The sequence below is a fragment of the Bombina bombina genome, chromosome 7, assembly GCF_027579735.1.
Source record: "Bombina bombina isolate aBomBom1 chromosome 7, aBomBom1.pri, whole genome shotgun sequence".
NCBI classification, from domain to species: domain Eukaryota; kingdom Metazoa; phylum Chordata; class Amphibia; order Anura; family Bombinatoridae; genus Bombina; species Bombina bombina.
The window spans coordinates 509082008-509099477 of NC_069505.1; the positions used below are offsets into that span (position 1 = coordinate 509082008).

Below are 17470 nucleotides of genomic sequence, written 5' to 3' on the forward strand. Positions count from 1 at the left end.
TGCATAGACTGCAATTGGAACTTTTTAGTAACAAACAGGATATTTGCATAGACTGCAATTTGGAACTTTGTAGAAACAAACATGATATTTGCATAGACTGCAATTGGAACTTTGTAGTATAAGGAAACAAGCAAGCAAAAGTACCTGAGTCAGTCCTTAGGAAAGAGAGTTTTAGGCAAGATCAATTGCCAGGAAATCAGTCCCAAAATGAAACACAGTGCCAAGGGATTATCCAGAAGAGTAGTCAGTAATTCAAGCAGAAATCAGGAACCAGGAAATCCAACAATTCTGTATTTCACACAGGATACAGGAGCAGAGAGTCTTTCAGAGTATCACTCTTAATGTCAAGGCACAGAATTGCAAACAAACATCCCAGATAAAGCAGGCTGCTGATTAAATGATTTGTTTCCGATGGCAAGCAGGTGGAGCCAGAGAGCCAAAGTTGCAGCAAACAGAAAAACACAATATTCTTTTCCTGTGATCAAGCCATCTGGTGGCATAGTGGTAAAACAACAGGCTGGGAAAGAACAACAGCAGAAATAGATACAGCTCTCAGGTTCAATTCCTGGCTGAACCATGACAGTACCCCCTCCTGAAGGACGACCTCTGGGCGGACCCAGCATTCTCGTATAGCATCAGATCTTTAATACGTACCAGAGTGCCATCAGAGGCATATGTACAATTAGAGGGTATTTTCTTTTTTTGAAGGGCTCTTCAGAAGAGGATTCTGGGGACTGGAATTAGTATAGAGGGCCCCATCAGGACTGATCTTTGGTTTCTGTACAGTTCTAGGCTTGTAGGTTCTGGAGAGGTGGGTCTGAGGTAGTGGTGGTAAAGGACCTTTTGACCGCACAGCAGTTTGAAGCACTGCCCCTCCAGTGTCAGAATCAGTATCATCTTCAATGGTTGAATAGTTACACATTTCCTCTGGAAAGCACAAAGATAAGAATGTAGCTGGATCTGGTAGGAAAATCTCTGGATTCATAGTACTAGGATTTTGTGGATGACATGTTAGCACTTCACAGGAATCAGAGTCTTTGAAAGGTGCAGTCCTAGGCTGATCAAATTGGTGATGTAAAATAGAACCCATGCATAGCTCATCTCCAGAGGAATCCGAAGTGGGATAAAAGTTTGACTTCCTCTCTGAAGCCTGTCCATTTGATGACTCAGGATTTAGAGGTGGAGACCGCGGAACAGACTTCTTAGGTGGTCTCACTGGACAAAAGGAAATTACATGCCCAGTAGCTCCACAATAGAAACATAAGCCATTATTTCTCCTTCTGGCCTTTTCATCAGTGGTATGAGGGGTTGAAATCCTCCTTTTGATTGATAAGGATACAGCCTTTGGGGTAGTGGGCACAGGAGTAGGAGTGCCAACCCCAAAAAATTTTTTATTGAAAAAGTCTTTCAGGCTATCCTGTAAAGTCTGGAATCCCGCAGTGAAATCTTGGATAAGTGACTTCAATGCATCCGGAAGAGATTTTAGAAGTTGGTTAAGTTTTGGTAGATGAGAGTCCACAGACAAAATTCTCTCTGACACTTCAGTCAAAGAGTGAATCACCTCTGCAAGCTCCAATTTAAGGCCTTGACATTCTGTCATACTCTGCAAGGGAGCAGGTTCAGGAGTAAGGAGCTGTTGTGCAGAGGTGTCAGGTTTTGGGGTTATTGTGTTTTGTCTGCGTGAGTCTTTCCTTTTAGGCATAATTAAACAGGTACAAGGTTTTAGGAAATAAAGGAGATGGTTTTATTTATAGGATAAAGCAATGTAGAGATATGCAATTAGATAAGACAAAGTCTATAGGTTGTAGTATAAGGCAGGAATACAGTTCTTTGTAATAACAGGCAGGAATGCAGGGCTTTGTAATAACAAACAGGATATTTGCATATGCTGTAGACTGGAACTGTGTAATAACACTCAGGAAAGCAGGGCTTGGTAATAACAAGCAGGATACTTGCATATGCTCTAGAACTGGAACTGTGTAGTATCAGGCAGGAAAGCAGGGCTTGTATAACAGACAGGATACTTGCATATGCTGAGGACTGGAACTGTGTAATAACACACAGGAATGCAGAGCCTTGTAATAACGAGCAGGATATTTGCATATGCTGTAGACTGGAACTGTGTAATAACACTCAGGAATGCAGTGCCTTGTAATAACAAACAGAATACTTGCATATGCTGTAGAACTGGTACTTTAAGGAAACTTGCATAAACTGCCAACTGGTACTTTGTAGAAACAAACAGGAAACTTGCATAAACTGCCAACTGGTACTTTGTAGAAACAAACAGGAAACTTGCATAAACTGCAAATTGGAACTTTTGTAGAAACAAACAGGATATTTGCATAGACTGCAATTTGGAACTTTGTAGAAACAAACAGGATATTTGCATAGACTGCAATTTGGAACTTTGTAGAAATAAACAGGATATTTGCATAGACTGCAATTTGAACTTTGTAGTAAAAAACAGGATATTTGCATAGACTGCAATTTGGAACTTTGTAGAAACAAACAGGATATTTGCATAGACTGCAATTGGAACTTTGTAGTATCAGGAAACAAGCAAGCAAAAGTACCTGAGTCAGTCCTTAGGAAAGAGAGTTTTAGGCAAGATCAATTGCCAGGAAATCAGTCCCAAAATGAAACACAGTGCCAAGGGATTATCCAGAAGAGTAGTCAGTAATTCTAGCAGAAATCAGGAACCAGGAAATCCAACAATTCTGTATTTCACACAGGATACAGGAGCAGAGAGTCTTTCAGAGTATCACTCTTAATGTCAAGGCACAGAATTGCAAACAAACCTCCCAGATAAAGCAAGCTGCTGATTAAATGATTTTTTTAGCTGGTAAGCAGGTGGAGCCAGAGAGCCAAAGTTGCAGCAAACAGAAAAACACAATATTCCTTTCCTGTGATCAAGCCATCTGGTGGCATAGTGGTAAAACAACAGGCTGGGAAATAACAGCTGCAGAAATAGAGACAGGTCCCAGGTTCAATTCCAGGCTGAACCATAACAGAGTGAAAACTACTCAATATTTCATTACATTTATTATTTCACTTGAATCTTATTGTGGGTTCTAGTGGTTATTTAATTATTTGGAGTAATACATGAGTGCTTTATTTGATCACTTTATTTCCTTATTGCTCTATTAATGGGTGGAGTATTTAACCCCTTAATGACCAGCGACGTACCATGTCTTTGAATGTGGTTTGCTATTTTGATAGTGTTATTCCAGGATGACTGCAGCCAGAAGGGAGGTCATAATAGCTCGGTCCTGTCGCTCGCGGTGAGACCCGCGCTACTATGACCTGAAAAAACCCTTTACAGTCAGCGACTTACACAATACGTCACGGTCGTTAAGGGTTAAAAACAATTGCAGCAAACGTTAATTTGTTGTAACAAATGTTTAGACTTGGCTGATATGTTATCCCATAGCAAGACAACAGAAAGTTTGTATGAGATGTCATTGCCAATTTAAACAATATTATTGGAGGCGGTTTCAAGATGATAACCAATAGAGGGCAGGCTTTGTGTATTTAAAATGACGGTACATTTGCGCATAGTAGAACTAAACATTGGAATAAGCATTAACTTTAATATAAGTTTAATTGATAAACAGTTACTTTTTCTGTGCCAAACGTAAATTATTCTTTAATCTTATATTCTCTTCTTCCATAGCTCCGCCCACCCATCATTAGGCTGATTTTTTCATGCCAATTCTGATTGGCTGCTACACGAAAATGACATAAAAAGAAAAAAAATCAGTCTAATGAAAGGGGGCGGAGCTACGGAAGAAGAGGGTATCAATATAAAATATAACTTTTGTTTGGCGAAGAAAAAACATAATTTATGTAAGAACTTACCTGATAAATTCATTTCTTTCATATTAGCAAGAGTCCATGAGCTAGTGACATATGGGATATACATTCCTACCAGGAGGGGCAAAGTTTCCCAAACCTCAAAATGCCTATAAATACACCCCTCACCACACCCACAATTCAGTTTAACGAATAGCCAAGAAGTGGGGTGATAAGAAAGGAGCGAAAGCATCAAAATAAGGAATTGGAATAATTTTGCTTTATACAAAAAAATCATAACCACCACAAAAAAGGGTGGGCCTCATGGACTCTTGCTAAAATGAAAGAAATTAATTTATCAGGTAAGTTCTTACATAAATTATTTTTTCTTTCATGTAATTAGCAAGAGTCCATGAGCTAGTGACGTATGGGATAATAAATACCCAAGATGTGGAACTTCCACGCAAGAGTCACTAGAGAGGGAGGGATAAAATAAAGACAGCCAATTCCGCTGAAAAATAATAATCCACAACCCAAAACAAAAGTTTTAATCTTAATAATGAAAAAAACTGAAATTATAAGCAGAAGAATCAAACTGAAACAGCTGCCTGAAGTACTTTTCTACCAAAAACTGCTTCAGAAGAAGAAAACACATCAAAATGGTAGAATTTAGTAAAAGTATGCAAAGAAGACCAAGTTGCTGCTTTGCAAATCTGATCAACAGAAGCTTCATTCCTAAACGCCCAGGAAGTAGAAACTGACCTAGTAGAATGAGCCGTAATTCTTTGAGGCGGGGATTTACCCGACTCTACATAAGCATGATGAATCAAAGACTTTAACCAAGACGCCAAAGAAATGGCGGAGGCTTTCTGACCTTTTCTGGACCCAGAAAAGATAACAAATAGACTAGAAGTCTTTCTAAAATCTTTAGTAGCTTCAACATAATATTTCAAAGCTCTTACTACATCCAAAGAATGTAAAGATCTCTCCTTTGAATTCTTAGTATTAGGACACAATGAAGGAACAACAATTTCTCTACTAATGTTGTTAGAATTCACAACCTTAGGTAAAAATTTAAATGAAGTCCGCAACACTGCCTTATCCTGATGAAAAATCAGAAAAGGAGATTCACAAGAAAGAGCAGATAACTCAGAAACTCTTCTAGCAGAAGAGATGGCTAAAAGGAACAAAACTTTCCAAGAAAGTAATTTAATGTCCAGAGAATGCATAGGTTCAAACGGAGGAGCTTGTAAAGCCCTCAGAACCAAATTAAGACTCCAAGGAGGAGAGATTGACTTAATGACAGGTTTGATACGAACCAAAGCCTGTACAAAACAATGAACATCAGGAAGATTAGCAATCTTTCTGTGAAAAAGGACAGAAAGAGCAGAGATTTGTCCTTTCAAGGAACTTGCAGACAAACCTTTATCCAAACCATCCTGAAGAAACTGTAAAATTCTAGGAATTCTAAAAGAATGCCATGAGAATTTATGAGAAGAACACCAAGAAATTTAAGTCTTCCAGACTCGATAATAAATCCTCCTAGACACAGATTTACGAGCCTGTAACATAGTATTAATTACTGAGTCAGAGAAACCTCTATGACTAAGAATCAAGCGTTCAATTTCCATACCTTCAAATTTAATGATTTGAGATCCTAATGGAAAAAAGGGCCTTGAGATAGAAGGTCTGGTCTTAACGGAAGAGTCCAAGGTTGGCAACTGGCCATCCGAATGAGATCCGCATACCAAAACCTGTGAGGCCATGCTGGAGCCACCAGCAGTACAAACGAACGTTCCATTAGAATTTTGGAAATCACTTTTGGAAGAAGAACTAGAGGCGGAAAGATATAGGCAGGATGATAATTCCAAGGAAGCGACAACGCATCCACTGCCTCCTCCTGAGGATCCCTGGATCTGGATAGATACCTGGGAAGTTTCTTGTTTAGATGAGAGGCCATCAGATCTATTTCTGGAAGTCCCCAGATTTGAACAATCTGAAGAAATACCTCTGGCTGAAGGGACCATTCGCCCGGATGTAACGTCTGGCGACTGAGATAATCCGCTTCCCAATTGTCTACACCTGGGATGTGAACCACAGAGATTATTCAAGGAGAGGAGACAATGGCACTACTCACTTAATGGTGTGTTATAACGTTCCCCTACTGGTATTGATATACTGTAATGTGAATTGTCTAATAGGGGTAGGTGCTTGTACCTGGGGACAAACTGTACAAAAAATCAGTGAGGGACTGACAAAAGGGTACAAATATAGCACTCTATGAACGTTATTATTAATGCAAAAAATTAGGAAATTAAAATATAACTTTTACTAGATCAAGTTAAAAACAGGGGATTAACAAACATAATTAAAAGTATAAATTTGGATCCACCACTTTTTAACCAGATACTGTCACTGCTGGTTAATAGAGACAAACACCTTTGTTAGGTATATGTGGTAACTTGATCTAGTAAAAGTTATATTTTAATTTCCTAATTTTTTGCATTAATAATAACGTTCATAGAGTGCTATATTTGTACCCTTTTGTCAACCACAGAGATTAGACAGGAGCTGGATTCCGCCCATACAAGTATCCAAGATACTTCTTTCATAGCCTGAGGACTGTGAGTCCCACCCTGATGATTGACATATGCCACTGTTGTGACATTGTCTGTCTGAAAACAAATAAACGATTCTCTCTTCAGAAGAGGCCAGAATAGAAGAGCTCTGAAAATCGCACGGAGTTCCAAACTGTTGATTGGCAATCTCGCCTCCTGAGATTCCCAAACCCCCTGCGCTGTCAGAGATCCCCATACAGCTCCCCAACCTGAAAGACTCACATCTGTTGAGATCACAGTCCAGGTTGGACGAACAAAAGAAGCCCCTTGGACTAAACGATGGTGATCTATCCACCACGTCAGAGAGTGTCGTACATTGGGATTTAAGGATATTAATTGTGATATCTTTGTATAATCCCTGCACCATTGGTTCAGCATACAAAGCTGAAGAGGTCGCATGTGAAAACAAGCAAAGGGGATCGCGTCCGATGCAGCAGTCATGAGGCCTAGAATTTCCATGCATAAGGCTACCGAAGGGAACGATTGAGACTGAAGGTTTTGACAGGCTGAAACCAATTTCAGACGTCTCTTTTCTGTTAGAGACAAGGTCATGGACACTGAATCTATTTGAAAACCCAAAAAGGTTACCTGAGTCTGAGGAATCAATGAACTCTTTGATAAATTGATCCTCCAACCATGTCTTTGAAGAAACGACACAAGTTGATTCGTGTGAGATTCTGCAGAATGTGAAGACTGAGCAAGTACCAAGATATCGTCCAAATAAGGAAATACCGCAATACCCTGTTCTCTGATTACAGAGAGAAGGGCACCGAGAACCTTTGAAAAGATCCTTGGAGCTGTTGCTAGGCCAAACGGAAGGGCCACAAACTGGTAATACTTGTCTAGAAAAGAGAATCTAAGAAACTGAAAGTGATCTGGATGAATCGGAATATGAAGTTATGCATCCTGTAAATCTATTGTGGACATATAATGCCCTTGCTGAACAAAAGGCAGAATAGTCCTTATAGTTACCATTTTGAATGTTGGTATCCTTACATAACGATTCAATATCTTGAGATCCAGAACTGGTCTGAAGGAATTCTCCTTCTTTGGTACAATGAAAAGATTTGAGTAAAACCCCAGACCCTGTTCCAGAACTGGAACTGGCACAATTACTCCAGCCAACTCTAGATCTGAATCACATTTCAGAAATGCCTGAGCCTTCACTGGGTTTATTGGAATGCGAGAGAGAAAAAATCTCTTCGCAGGCGGCCTTACCTTGAAACCTATTCTGTACCCTTGTGAAATAATGTTCTGAATCCAAAGACTGTGAATCGAATTGATCCAAATGTCTTTGAAAAATTGTAACCTGCCCCCTACCAGCTGTGCTGGAATGAGGGCCGCACCTTCATGTGGACTTGGGAGCTGGTTTTGACTTTCTAAAAGGCTTGGATTTATTCCAGATTGGAGAAGGTTTCCAAACAGAAACCGTTCCTTTAGGGGAAGGGTCAGGCTTCTGTTCCTTATTCTGACGAAAGGAACGAAAACGATTAGCAGCCCTATATTTACCTTTAGATTTTTTGTCCTGGTGCAAAAAAGTTCCTTTCCCCTCAGTAACAGTTGAAATAATAGAATCCAACTGGGAACCAAATAATTTATTACCTTGGAAAGGAAGCGAAAGCAAAGTTGACTTAGAAGACATATCTGCATTCCAAGTTTTAAGCCATAAAGCTCTTCTAGCTAAAATAGCTAAAGACATATACCTGACATCAACTCTAATGATATCAAAGATGGCATCACAAATAAAATTATTAGTATGTTGAAGAAGTTTAACAATGCTATAAGTATTATGGTCTGATACTTGTTGTGCTAAAGCCTCCAACCAAAAAGTGGAAGCGGCAGCAACATCAGCCAAAGAAATAGCAGGCCTAAGAAGATTACCTGAACATAAATAAGCTTTCCTTAGAAAGGATTCAATCTTCCTATCTAAAGGATCCTTAAAGGAAGTACTATCTGCCGTAGGAATAGTAGTACGCTTATCAAGAGTAGAGATAGCCCCATCAACTTTAGGGATTTTGTCCCAAAACTCTAATCTGTCAGATGGCACAGGATACAATTTCTTAAACCTTTGAGAAGGAGTAAATGAAGTACCCAGATTATTCCATTCCCTAGAAATTACTTCAGAAATAGCATCAGGGACAGGAAAAACTTCTGGAATAATTATAGGAGATTTAAAAACTGAATTTAAACGCTTAGTAGATTTAGTATCAAGAGGACTAGATTCCTCCATCTCTAATGCGATTAAAACTTCTTTAAGTAAAGAGCGAATAAATTCCATTTTAAATAAATATGAAGATTTATCAGTGTCAATATCTGAGACAGAATCCTCTGAACCAGAAAAATCCTCATCAGAAACAGACAAATCAGAATGATGACGGTCATTTAAAAATTCATCTGAAAAATGAGAAGTTTTAAAAGACCTTTTACGTTTACTGGAAGGAGGAATAACAGACATAGCCTTCCTAATAGATTTAGAAACAAATTCTTTTATATTAACAGGAACATCCTGAGTATTAGATGTTGAGGGAACAACAACAGGTAATGGTATATTACTAATGGAAATACTATCTGCATTAGCAAGCTTATCATGACATTCATCACAAACTACAGCCGGAGGAACAGTTACCACAAGTTTACAACAAATGCACTTAACTTTGGTAGAACCAGCATCAGGCAGCGTCTTTCCAGAAGTAGATTCTGATCCAGGGTCAATTTGAGACATCTTGCAATATGTAAAAGAAAAAACAACATATAAAGCAAAATTATCAAATTCCTTAAATGACAGTTTCAGGAATGAAAAAAAAATGCCAATGAACAAGCCTCTAGCAACCAGAAGCAATGAAAAATGAGACTGAAATAATGTGAAAAAAAGGTGGAGACAAGAATGACGCCCACATTTTTTAGCGCCAAAAAAGACGCCCACATTATTGGCACCTTAAATTTTTTGGCGCCAAGAATGACGCCACATCCGGTGACGCCGACATTTTTGGAGCAAAACGTCAAAAAAATGACGCAATCACGAACAACTTCCGGCGTCAAGTATGACGCCGGAAATGACCAAAAGAAATTTTTTTTTTGCGCCAAAAAAGTCCGCGCCAAGAATGACGCAATAAATAGAAGCATTTTCAGCCCCCGCGAGCCTAACAGCCCACAGGGAAAAAAGGTCATTTGAAACAATTTTTAAGGTAAGAAAAAAATGAATATTCATATGCATTATCCTAAATAATTAAACTGACTGTCTGAAATAAGCAATATTGATCATCCTGAATCATGGCAAATATAAGTTTAAAGACATATATTTAGAACTTTATATATAAAGTGCCCAACCATAGCTTAGAGTGTCACAAAAAATAAGACTTACTTACCCCAGGACACTCATCTACATATAGCAGATAGCCAAACCAGTACTGAAACGAGAATCAGTAGAGGTAATGGTATATAAGAGTATATTGTCGATCTGAAAAGGGAGGTAAGAGATGAATCTCTACGACCGATAACAGAGAACCTATGAAATAGGTCCCGTAGAAGGAGACCATTGAATTCAAATAGGCAATACTTTCTTCACATCCCTCTGACATTCACTGCACTCTGAGAGGAAAACCGGGCTCCAACCTGCTGCGAAGCGCATATCAATGTAGAATCTAGCACAAACTTACTTCACCACCTCCACGGGAGGCAAAATTTGTAAAAACTGAATTGTGGGTGTGGTGAGGGGTGTATTTATAGGCATTTTGAGGTTTGGGAAACTTTGCCCCTCCTGGTAGGATTGTATATTCCATACGTCACTATCTCATGGACTCTTGCTAATTACATGAAAGAAAGTAACTGTTAATCAATTCACCTTATACTAAAAGCTAACGTTTTACTATGCGCACATTTACCAGCTCTTTACATTGAATTTGAATTTATGAGTAGGGCCGAAACATGTTGGACCAGCATGCCTTGCCCTTTTAATTTTAATGGGACATTCCGGTCAAAATTGAAATGCACACAGATGAATTACATCTTTGAATAGAAACATATTTACAAAATACATGTATTGTCAAAAATGCTTCTAGTAAAAGTTATCACTGTTTTAGTGTTAGCATTTTTCTCTTTGCACGTGCATGTGAAGCTGTGTTATATATTCTCAGTGCACCAGCATTTTAAATACTGCAGCTGCTCAGAGCACCAGTGGGCTTGTATCATGTCAGCAATTAACAAATTGAGTCATTACCACATGGTACAAGAGCTTTAGTGCTGTGTTTAAAATGCTGGTGCACGGTGCATACTTAAATACACATTTGAAACAGCTATAGCTTTTATTAGAAGCATTTTTGCTAATACAAATATAATACAAAAATGCTTCTATTCAAAACTCAAATGTATTCATGTGGATTCCAATTTTGGCTGGAATATCCCTTTAATTCGGTTTGTGTTTGCCATATTATTGTATTCCTTCTTTTAATAAAAAAAACTATACCCTCGCACACTGTATAAAAGATAAAACTGCAATAAAAAGTTGCATAGAATTCTATTAAAAAAAACTCCATAATACACATTTATGTACAAGCTCACAATTTAAAAAACACATATCATTTCTCATTGGTTTATGTCTGACCTGGAATATCTTCTGCTTCTCAATAACACGGTTCTGGATTTGACTCCGACTGGAAGTGGAGAAGCTTCGTGTGAAGCCACGTGCCAAAGTCTGTTTATGGGTACAAGGGAGTAAAAAGACCATTTAATATAAAAAGATCAGGAGGAGATACTAACACTGAATGCACATCTTCTGGGTGCTACGTGAGTAGCGTCACACAAAAGAGCAGAAGCAGACAGGTCGTGCCTAGCAAACTGAAGAAAGGAGTGGACAAAAGTATACTTTCTATCACATGGGGCGCCTCCTGCATGCAAATGTGTGGTACTAAATGCAAAGGGACAGTCAACACCAAAATTGTTATTAAATAAAAAGAGAGAAGCGCTCAACCTGGGAACGAACAATAGCATAATAGCTTGTTCTATGGCTAGTTATCACCCTAGAAGCAGCCTCTTTTTGCTCAACGTGTGCCTTTCACAGAGAAGAACTTTCCTGAAGCATATCAGTCTGATCCTGACTTCACAGTACAGTCCAGCCCCGAAATACCAGGCAATCCCTCTCTGAACGAGAGAAACAGCAAAACCCCAGACGTACGTTTCGGCCTAGTGTGGGCCTCGTCAGTGAGGTGCAGCCATATCCCTCTAGGCACACTGAGCAACGGGTCCACGTCTGGATTCCCGCATGACACTTAGGGATACTTCCCAAAGTGTCATAATTTGCATAAATAAAAAGAGAGAAGCGCTCAACCTGGAAATGAACAATAGCATAATAGCTTGTTCTTGTCAGGATCAGACTGATATGCTTCAGGAAAGTTCTTCTCTGTGAAATGCACATGTTGAGCAAAAAGAGGCTGCTTCTTGGGTGGTAACTAGCCATAGAACAAGCTATTATGCTATTGTTCATTTCCAGGTTGAGTGCTTCTCTCTTTTTATTTACCAAAATTGTTATTGTTTAAAAAGATAGCAAATGCCTTTACTACCCATTCCCCAGCTTTGCACAACCAACATTGTTATATTAATATACTTTATAACATTTAAACCTCTATATGTCTGCCTGTTTCGAAGCCACTACAGACAGCCTCTTATCACATGCTTTTTTATTTGCTTTTCAGAACAGGAGACTGCTAGTTCATGTGGGCCATGTAGCTAACATTGTGCTGACTCCAATGGAGTTGTGCATGACACTGCACTAATTGGCTAAAATGCAAGTCAATAGATAATAAATAAATAGCCATGTGATAGGGGGGCAGTCTGCAGAGACTTAGGTAAAAGGTAATCACAGAGGTAAAATGTATATTAATATAACTATGTTGGTTGTGCAAAACTGAGGAATGGGATTATCTATATTTTTAAACAATAAAAAGTATGGAGTTGACTGTCCCTTTAATGTTTTGAGCCATGCGAGTATGTCATGGAGAGTGTAACAATATGAACTTCATGAGGTTAGAGTTGAACAAGGCAAATTGTAGGTTGGAACTTGACACCCACATTCATTTCATGATTCACATACAGGTAGAACAACTTTACATTTTATTTCTATCATCAAATATGCCTAGTTCTCATCAATCACCAGCTATCTCCCAGTAGAACATAGCAAGGTATGCTTTCCAACAAAGGTTACCAAGAGAATTTTAAGCAAATTAGACAAAAGAAGTGAAATGGGAAGTAATTTAAAATTGCGTGCTCTAGCTAAATCATGAAAGTTCAATTTTGAATTTACTGTTCCTTTAGAGTGAGGGTAAATCCTAGCGTTTGTGAAACACTAGGATTTACCCATGGAACAAAAAAAAGGGGATTTCAGTCCTGAAGTATAAAATACTTCATGCTGAAAGTTCCTTTATTTGTCTGAAGCGCTCCTTTAAAGCAGAATGCTATTTTGCTGTGAGGTGACGTCTCCACCTCTTAGCCAATAGCTGTGCGGGCCACGCTTTTGGCTAAGAGGTGGAAACGTCACCTCACAGCAAAACAGCGATCTGCCGTGGGCTGCCTGAGGCGCTCAGTGCGGCAAATGCTCCAGACAAATAAAGGAACTTTCAGCATGAAATATTTTATACTTTATGACTGAAAGTCCCCTTTATTTGTTCCACTGGTAAATCCTAGCACTTCACAAACACTAGAATTTACCATTGCTTTAATGACAATTGTTCATTCCTTAAAGGGATAGGAAAGTACAAATGAAATTTTAATCATACAGATAGAGTTTGAAGGGAGCTTTTATCTCCCTTCAAGTTGGCTAGACTGACAATTTTAATGTATGAAGTAGACGTGCAAAAATTTAATGGCTCGTTTTACAAATGAATAACAAATTTGTAATTCAGTCGGTCTGAAATTAATTTATTAACTAACCTTATGTCATTCATAAACTAGGTGAGCTAATACAACATTTGTTCATTCAATAATTTAAATTTTCCCTATTACATAGATAACCTTAAAGTGATGGTAAATTTTCTCAAACTGCTAAACATATTTGGAAAGTTCTTCTCCTAACTAGCATATCGAGAGAGAGGCTGCATTGAATGACGTAATATAGCATTAATAAAAAGAGATTTAATTAGTGTAATAAATAAGCATATTGATAAGCTAGTTAGGAGAAGACCTTTCCAAATATATTTATCAGTTTGGGAAAATTTACCATCACTTTAATTACCAGATTTCGAATTAGTTAATAGCTGAACCAGTGCACAGGTCAAGTAATCAGCTGATCAGTAACCATGGTTACTAACCTGCTCTCACCCATAAGCTAATTATTTCACCTGTGCACTGGTTCAGATATTATAAAAACTTGGCCTGTTGGGGGCACTTGAGGACCGCGGTTCAGAAACAATGGACTAATGATTGAGCATTAAAAAGTGACTTTTATAAAAACAGAAGCAGTAATGATTAAGGTCAATAATGAAAGACTTACATGGTCTAACAAAATCAGAATCTCCCTTTAAACTTATCTTCCAAACAGAGAAATTATATAAAGGCAATGTTGGACTAACACATTAAAATCTCATAACTATATTACTAATACATTTAAAGGACCGGTAAATACAGTAGTTTTGCATAATCAACAAATGCAAGATAACAAGACAGTGCAACTCATTTAAAGTACAGACTATGTCTATTTCCACTCCCACTGCATCATTTGACAGCCATCAGCCAATCACAAACGCCTATACATGTATTCTATGAATTCTTGCACATGCTCAGTATGAGCTGGTGACTCAAAAAGTGTAAATATAAAAAGACTGTGCACATTTTGTTAATTAAAGCAGTGTTTTTCAACCAGTGTGCCGTGAAAGATCCTCAGGTGTGCCGCGGCAGACTGACAACAGTGCGGGGGTGTCCCTCTCTCAAATTTTTAAATATTGGGAGGTATGTGACAGGCTCATCAGGCATCATTTACAACCATGACATTGATTATGATTGTTTGTGAATGAATGTCAATATGTCATGTATAGTTTGTAGGAGGCATGGCATGACAGCACAGTACAGTGTGTGTGTATATATATATATATATATATATATATCCTGTATTAGGCTACAATGTGTGATTTTGTAAAAATTTGGGATGGTGGTGTGCCACAGGATTTTTTAATGTAAAAAAGTGTGCCATGGCAAAAAAAGGTTGCAAATCACTGAATTAAAGTAAATTGGAAAGTTGTTTCAAAATACCGCTCTATCTTAATCATGAAAGTTTAATTTTGACTTGAGTGTCCCTTTAAGGGATTTTAATGTGTTAGTGTGCCGTAACTTTTATTTATTTTAGAAGTTACCATAGCCAAAAAGGATGATCATCCTGGAGTCATTCTGAAGTAATCAATGACTCCAGACTAGTCATTAGAAGCCATGCTAAAGTTTGACCACAGGCCAAAATATTTAAATTAGATGACTCTAGAGTCTTTCATTGACTGTTCATGCTTGGGATGTAATCAGTAAGATAATCTGCTAATCATTCTGAAGTCATCACCCAGAATTATTGTACCTTAGCTGATGACTTGACTAAAAGACTGATGATGTCTAATCATGTACAAATGACCTCTAAAGTAGTTTGATGATTATCAAATGACACCAGGATGGTTTCTAAAGTTATACTGTTTGTCTTGGGTAAGACTAGATTGAATGTGTAATATTCTGCAATCCTCCAAGATGTATAACTTGGGTTAGTATGTAGCAACAATAACCTCTATTATGTATATATGATGAGTATCACGCAAAATGCTCTGCAATGTGGCAAGAAGATGCAATGCTCTGCAGTGTGTAACGGAAATTGATATGATGTTGATATATTACTGTTTTTTGTGGTGTATAATTGTGATTAGTATGGAGGTAAAATGTGCTGCAGTCATGCCTGGGATTACTGTGAGGGTAGAAAATGATGAGGTGCAATGCTCAGCCATGTATTATTGGGATTATATGAACATGCAATTCTTGGTGTTGTGTAAATGGTATAAGCATGATCGTGCTTTATGTTGTATAAATGGTATAAGCATGATCGTGCTTTATGTTGTATAAATGGTATAAGCATGATCGTGCTTTATGTTGTATAAATGGTATAAGCATGATTGTGCTTTATGTTGTGTAAATGGTATAAGCATGATTGTGCTTTATGTTGTATAAATGGTATAAGCATGATCGTGCTTTATGTTGTATAAATGGTATAAGCATGATCGTGCTTTATGTTGTATAAATGGTATAAGCATGATTGTGCTTTATGTTGTGTAAATGGTATAAGCATGATTGTGCTTTATGTTGTATAAATGGTATAAGCATGATCGTGCTTTATGTTGTATAAATGGTATAAGCATGATCGTGCTTTATGTTGTATAAATGGTATAAGCATGATTGTGCTTTATGTTGTATAAATGGTATAAGCATGATCGTGCTTTATGTTGTGTAAATGGTATAACCATTATAGTGCAATGCTCTGTAATAAGTAATTGTAATTCCTACGACTGTGAATTGTTCCTCAAAATGTATCTAGGAATAGAATAAAGATGACATTTTCTGCTCTGTGTTAATATACTGTATATACAGTATATATATATATATATATATATATATACAGTATATTAACACATTAGTAGGAATTACAATTACTTATTACAGAGCATTGCACTATAATGGTTATATATATATATATATATATATATATATATATATATATATATATATATATATATATACATACACATAGGCCTGCAATTTGGATCCTCATGTCTTTACATGCCTCTTTATATATTTTAAAATATTTTTTGAATAAAGATTTTATTTTATTTTTAAATATTTTTGTTCATCATCATTTGGTTTGGAGATGCAGGATTTCAGAGTATATATATATATATATATATACACACATACTAACTCGTCTTGGTGAAGCATGAGTTGTTTAAAATCCTCCATTTCATAAAAGTAAATCTAGACTAATTTTCTATATAATAATTCTATGGCTCCATTTATATTTATATATTATATTATATTATATTATATTATATTATATTTATATATATATATATATATATATATATATATATATATATATATATATATATATACACAGTTACAATATTCTCTGACTGTACCAGACAAGGTCTCATTTTGCAGACTTTTCCCGTCACTGTCCGATCTTGGTGTCCTCTTTGCAACTTGTTTCAAGGACATCAACAGGTGACCAGTTATACTGCCAAGTGTAGAGCAAGCGAAGCAGGACAAATCTGTCCTAGATGCCATAAAGGGCAAATAGGGAGGGAGAAGAGAACTGACAGTGGAGGGTATGGAGAGGGAGGGAGAAGAGAACTGACAGTGGAGGGTATGGAGAGGGAGGGAGAAGAGAACTGACAGTGGAGGGTATGGAGAGGGAGGGAGAAGAGAACTGACAGTGGAGGGTATGGAGAGACAGGGAAAATAGAACAGGGGCAAACAGACATACAAAGACAAGTGAAACAGAGTGAGTCTGTGGGTGGGGGGCAGAGGAGGTGATAAGTTATTATACAGTAAGGGACATATAAGGAGGAAAAAAAACCAAAGTGGGGGCAAAAAAATCATATAGAGATAGGATAAAGAGGAAAGTGGAGAGAGGGAAAGAATTAAAGCAAATGGATATAGGGGAAAGGGCAAACAGTTATATAGAGATGGGATATATGGGATAGGAGGACAAAAAGAGGGACACGCAATGGTATATAGAGGGCATGCAGAGAGAGAGAGGAGGGGAAAAGTTGTTATATAGAGATGGAATATAGTAGAAAAAGCCTGGGAGAAAAGAAGCAGTCATATAGAGAGGGGAATAAGGAGAGGGTGGTTGGCAAAGAGAGGAGAGGGTTAACAATTATACAGATATAGTTAAGCTGCACTTTGTGTGAGTGTGCATTTTATATATATATATATATATATATATATATATATATATATATATATATATATATATATATATATATATATATATATATATATATATATATATATATATATATATATATATATATATAACATGAAAATGG

At 37.3% G+C, this 17470-nt stretch overlaps 1 protein-coding gene across 1 annotated transcript in view; it reads right to left on the reverse strand.

The window, feature by feature from the left end:
• LOC128666913 (cytochrome c oxidase subunit 7A1, mitochondrial-like) overlaps positions 1–16709 on the reverse strand; it is a 43864-nt gene extending 27155 nt beyond the window's left edge. Inside the window, exons 1-2 of the mRNA XM_053721728.1 lie at positions 16556–16709; positions 11014–11103 (exon numbers count right to left, since the gene is read on the reverse strand). Coding sequence (XP_053577703.1) covers positions 11014–11103; positions 16556–16570 — 105 coding nt within the window. The 5' untranslated portion in view covers positions 16571–16709. The remainder of the gene's footprint in view (positions 1–11013; positions 11104–16555) is intronic.
• Positions 16710–17470: the final 761 nt, after the last annotated feature.